Source organism: Alligator sinensis, unplaced genomic scaffold (assembly GCF_000455745.1).
Source record: "Alligator sinensis unplaced genomic scaffold, ASM45574v1 scaffold159_2, whole genome shotgun sequence".
NCBI lineage: Eukaryota > Metazoa > Chordata > Crocodylia > Alligatoridae > Alligator > Alligator sinensis.
In genome coordinates this window covers 602,492-607,738 of record NW_005841992.1, presented here as the reverse complement: position 1 = coordinate 607,738, position 5,247 = coordinate 602,492, and the positions used below count along the sequence as shown (strand labels likewise).

Here is a 5,247-nt window from a genome sequence, read left to right as displayed (position 1 = left end):
GAGGCCATCAACAAGGCCAATCGCACCTTGTCGTGCATTAGCAGGTGCATGACTAATAGAACAAAGGAGGTGATGCTCCCCCTCTATGCAGCACTGGTCAGGCTGCAGCTGGAGTACTGTGTCGAGTTTTGGGCACCGTACTTCAAGAGGGATGCGGGGAATCTGGAAAGAGTCCAGAGGAGGGCCACTCGCATGATTAGTGGCCTTCGTGATAGACCCTATTGGGGGAGGTTGAGAGAGCTGAATCTCTTCAGCCTTCACAAGAGACGGCTGAGGGGAGATCTTGTGGCCGCCTATAAATTTTATTAGGGGAGATCAACGGGGAATAGGGGAAGCGCTGTTTACTAAGGCGCCCCAGGGAGTGACTAGGAATAACGGGTGTAAACTAGTTGAGAGTGGATTTAGGTTAGATATTAGGAAGAAATTTTTCACAGTAAGGGTGGCCAGGATCTGGAATGGGCTTCCAAGAGAGGTGGTGCTATCACCGAGCTTGGAGGTCTTCAGGAGCAGGCTAGCTAGTCACCTGGCTGGGGTCATCTGACCTCGGTCCTCTTTTCTGCCAGGGGCAGGGGGTCGGACACGATGATCCATTGTGTTCCCTTCAGACTCTACAATCTATGAATCTATAAATCTATGAATCTTTTCTGAAGATTCAGAGAGCCTTGAATCAATTTGGACCTTTAAATTGGTCCCCTGCTTTGATTTGGATCTGGAGATTCGGTCACCAAATTGGGCCGAATCTCTGAATCGAGTCACCACCTGAAGTGTCGCACAGCCCTAGTGTTAACTCCATTGGCACAGAACTTACAGGATTGCAGGACTGGGTTCAGACATTGTTACTACTGGATGAGTAAGAGAACTTCCAATTAAAAGTTCACAATAAATAGTTCAGGGACACCATTGTTTCCTACAAATAAAACAGAAGGAAGTATTAAAATAGCACACAGAGATTTCTAGTAAGCTCTAGAAGTAAATTAATATTTCCTAATGAACTCTCTTCTAGTGAAGGAAACCCTTCCCCCAGGCTGGAGCTGCTTCATAATATAGATCCAATGTTTGTGGACAATTCCCCATGTGAGTATGTACCTAATTATTAGAATCTTATTAGAGTCATAGAGCTTGATGCATGTTTAATGTTTCCTTTTTTTAAAGCATAGCTCTCTTTCGTAGGCAAAGGTGGGATATACAGTAAGATGCCTGCCACTTGCCAATAAGATGGCAAGTGCCCCATCTTTAAGATGGAGGTACAATAATGGCACCGGCAGTGTGCTTTTTACCACATCCTAAATCATTGCCACGGTATATTCTCTATTCACCAGTTCTCTGAAGCTTTCCCACGTAAAGGATCATTTACTATAGGCTATGGGTTTGTGGAGGTATAACTGCATGCCTCAGGTGCAGAGTGGGGTACCCAGCCAATGACCAAAGAGCCTCCAGCTCTTCAAATTGGCAGTTGTCTCCAAATAGATGCTTACCTTAGTATATGCTGTTCCATCTATAACATGATTGTATTGTTGATATTATACGTGGAATACCTAAGTTTCTAAAAGGCTAAGAATTTCCAAGCTTTGTGGCTGCTTTGATGCCATAATCTCAAGTTGGAGCCTTAGCCAGTTCTCTTCCTCTCTAAGCACAGTCTGTTTTATAGTCCAGTGTAACTATTATGGATTTCCTAAAGCCTAGAAGCATTTCAAAATGAAGATTATTTTCATAGAGATTTTCATTGGGACATTTCCTTCCTAGAGATTTTATAGAGTTTCTTTGTTTAAAAAAAAAACCTAAACCTGCACTGATAAAAGGCTGTTCAGTGGGGATAGTGACATTAACTTATAACTTTGATACAAGTCATTGTGGGGTGGCTGTGTGAAACAGCTTAAGGGTAAGCTGCTGCAATTCATATCTGGCTCTGTGATGCTTTTCCTCTGAGCAGGATCAGTATGTGCACATGATCTAATACTAGCTGCCCAGGTGATGGCATACATTTTGGGGGATTAAGACCTAGCCATGTCAATTTCCCTCTAAAGAATGCTCTGTAGGCTACTGCATCCTTGTATGTTGTCATGCCGTGGTGTGTTGTTACAGGTGCATTCTTCAGAGACCACTTTTCTCCTTGTGTGGGACTGCTGTGGTTGCGCTCAGCTGAGGTACCCAAGCTAATAGCTCCCAGATTTAAAGTTGAGGGGGCTGAAAGGAAATTTTCAGGAAAGAGTCCTAGGCTAGGAACTTCCTCCCTACTTTGATTCAATAGTTCAAGGTTGTGTCAGGCATATTTTATCTCTGTTTTCAGGATGTCTTAATCAGGGCAAATTGAGGGGAGGGCTATTGTTTTGGGTCAGTGAGATGTGAAGGGTCATTATTGGGCATTTATAGACATGTTCTGGGAGTATGTCTGTGTTTCCGGGGGCAGGGGCAGGTGGCGCTTTAATTAGAGTGGCTCTGAGAGCCGCTATAATTAAAGTGCCCAGAGAGCCACATGTATCAGCATCCCCACACTGAAAAATGGCAGCGGGGCGCTTTAACTAAAGCTTGTCGAACAAGCTATAGTTAAAGTGCCCCCACCATCATTTTTCAGTGCAGGAGCACTGATATATGTGATGTTGGAGTCTGTTGGAGCATGGTAGTTACCACTCTCCAGCAGACTCGATTGAGTCTGCCCCAATGCGCTATAATTACAGCACGTCAGAGCAGCCTCCCTGCACGTGTATAGGTGCCCATTGTGGCTGCTCAACCAATGTGAAAGTATGTATGCATTTGCATGCATGACTTTTCTAAGTGGGAGACGCATTAAAAATAATCTAAATAAATAGATACTTACCAATTTGTGTTAACAGCAGTGTGAGGCTTTGCTCTGTCTTTTCCCCAGAGCACCTATTACCTTGGCAAGTCACTTTTCACCACCCACTTGCCCCCCAGCATCAGTTGTTTATGCATATTTAGGGTACAGCTGGGCTGCAACTATGTATCCATACAACTTTCTTTTAATTTTAATTTTATAATATTCTCTTCAGAAGAATTTAGACTAATATTTGTATATGTGCTAGATTTGATCAGGTATGAGTATTTTTTTCCTATGTACTATTGATATCCAAACTTCTTCAGATCACCTCTTTCCAATTAATGGGGTAGCATGCATTTCTGACAAAGTGTTACTTTGTTTTCCAGAATTAAACTGTCTTCTGCAAAAGGAGGAACTAGCCTTTACATATTTGGTCTGATTTTGCAAGCAGGTTCTGAATGTGCCCATAACTTCTCCTAACTTAATTACAGGTTGAGTGCCCTGGTCCTTGTAGGACAAACCCATTATCTTGTTTGTGATTCTAGTTTGAAATGTAATAATATAGTTTCGTTATTCCATGTCATGAATCTATAGACATTTTATATTTAGAAGTCTTAAGTTAAACACATAGGTGCATATCTTAGCCTACCACTTAAAGTTCCTTTTTCATTTTACATGGTGAGGGGTGATGTGTTTATGACAGCAAGATCTATGGTCTCAGTTTCTGTATTTTGAGTAGACCTAGGGAAAACAGGAGTATTGAGATATTTTCTGGATATCTCACCAGAAGCTTAGGTTTACCATGGCACCAACTGAATTCTTTATCTTCCATTCTTTCTTTTCTCCATTGTTCGTTGACTGCACAACTATCCTTCTTGTTTGTAAGGCCATAAACTGTGTGTTCTTCTTAAGTCTTTCTTCTCTCTAAATTGTATCTATAAGCCATTGTTGAAGTTTGTAACCACTGTCTGCTGCAGTTAGGATTTCAAATTGTAAAGAGGATGAGAAAATAAACCCCAAGATCCATTAGCAAAACATGTACATTCCTCACAGGTTATCTAATGAAGTAAACGTTTCTGGAGCCAGTTATAGTGGACAAAAAAATGTTGATTGTGTCATCTGTATTTTGAGTAGACCTGGGTGGAATAGGGTTATTAGATATTTTCTAGAACCTTAATTGGAATAACTTGGACTCACAGTGCATGTCCACACAAGCAGGCACATGCGCTTGTAGCAGCTCAGATAGAAGCAGTGCAAATTTGACCTAGGGCTTTTTGCCTCACTGCACATGCCCAGACATGTACTTTGGTGTGGGGCAAATTGTGCCACTTGGGTCAAAATAACCCTGCCTGGCTTTTCCCGGACCTGCAGTCAGGGGGAGCTAGAGGCTGGGGCCAGCCAACAGTATAAAAAGCTTCCCTGTGCTGGCCCCAGCAGTACAAAAAGCTGCCCTGGCAAGTAGCTCAGGGCCACTTGCTCTCAGGAGCTTCTGGGGCCCAGCCAACTGGTACCTAGGGACACTACCCCTTGTGCCAGCTGGACTGCTGAAGCAGCCTTGAGAGTTTCCTGCAACCTCTACCCACTGCAGGAGTCTGGCAGTGGGGGCTGTTGCCTGACTGTGACCTGCTGCCACCTGTGAGAGCATGTGGCCCCAAGTCTGCACACCTGCCAGACCCGGATGGGGACTGCACGGCCATTAGAGGTATCTGCCCCTCTGGCCCAGTTGCAAGTGGGCTGTGGCTGCGGAGTTGGCCTTTGTGCGGCACTACTACCATGTGTGCCCCTGCCTGGCCATCTGGGCAGCTGTTGTTCAGAAGATGTTCTCAGTGTGGTGGCCTCCTTTGAATTGTCACTTGGGGCCAGGAGATCAGCCACCTCCAGCTGGGTCCCAGATGCCAGCTCTGAGCAGGCTCCTCTGCCTGGGTACTGCCACTTGCCTCACTAACAGGAATTCTGGTGTTCCCTGTTTAAAAACTGAAAAATCCCAGATAAAAGTCCCAAAGTCATTCTGTAAAATACCCCAAAATCCATGTTCTCTCAGAATTAAAACAAAAGACCACTGTATAGAGAGAGAGAGAGAAAGAAAGACAGAGAGAGAGCAATCATATGGGCAATGTTTTATTGCTATATCTACAATGTTAAAGCAATTGGGAAGCCTACCAATGTCTCTATCATCATAATAAAATGAGTTCTAAATACCTATATGTTTTGCTGTTTGCCCTTGGTTTTCTTATCCTAGAGCAGTGAGAGCTCCCCCTGACCCCTTCACTCACCAGTTTGTGGAGACAGCTGCCCCTGCAGTTGCAGCTCCTGCCAGCAGGTCTCATCCTGTCTGGCAGCTGGGCACGCAGGGTGTGTGCTGGGGGAGATGGGGTGGCTGTTGGGGGCTGTGGGGTGTGTGGCTAGGTGTGGATAGATGGTAGGGGGACTGTGGGGGTGGGGCTGCTCAGGAGGGGTGGGCTCGTGCCCCC

General features: G+C 44.7%; 1 protein-coding gene across 2 annotated transcripts in view; it reads left to right on the top strand.

Moving 5' to 3' along the window:
* Positions 1-5,247, top strand: part of ARSB (arylsulfatase B) — a 163,873-nt gene that overhangs the window by 109,765 nt on the left and 48,861 nt on the right. The window contains exon 6 of one of the 2 annotated variants that reach the window (XR_003093533.1): positions 1,004-1,078. Coding sequence is in view for 1 of the 2 variants with exons in the window: in XM_006021413.3 (XP_006021475.1) it covers positions 1,004-1,074 (71 nt within the window). In the remaining variant the exon portion in view is untranslated. The remainder of the gene's footprint in view (positions 1-1,003; positions 1,079-5,247) is intronic. The other variant, XM_006021413.3, reaches the window with a different exon arrangement.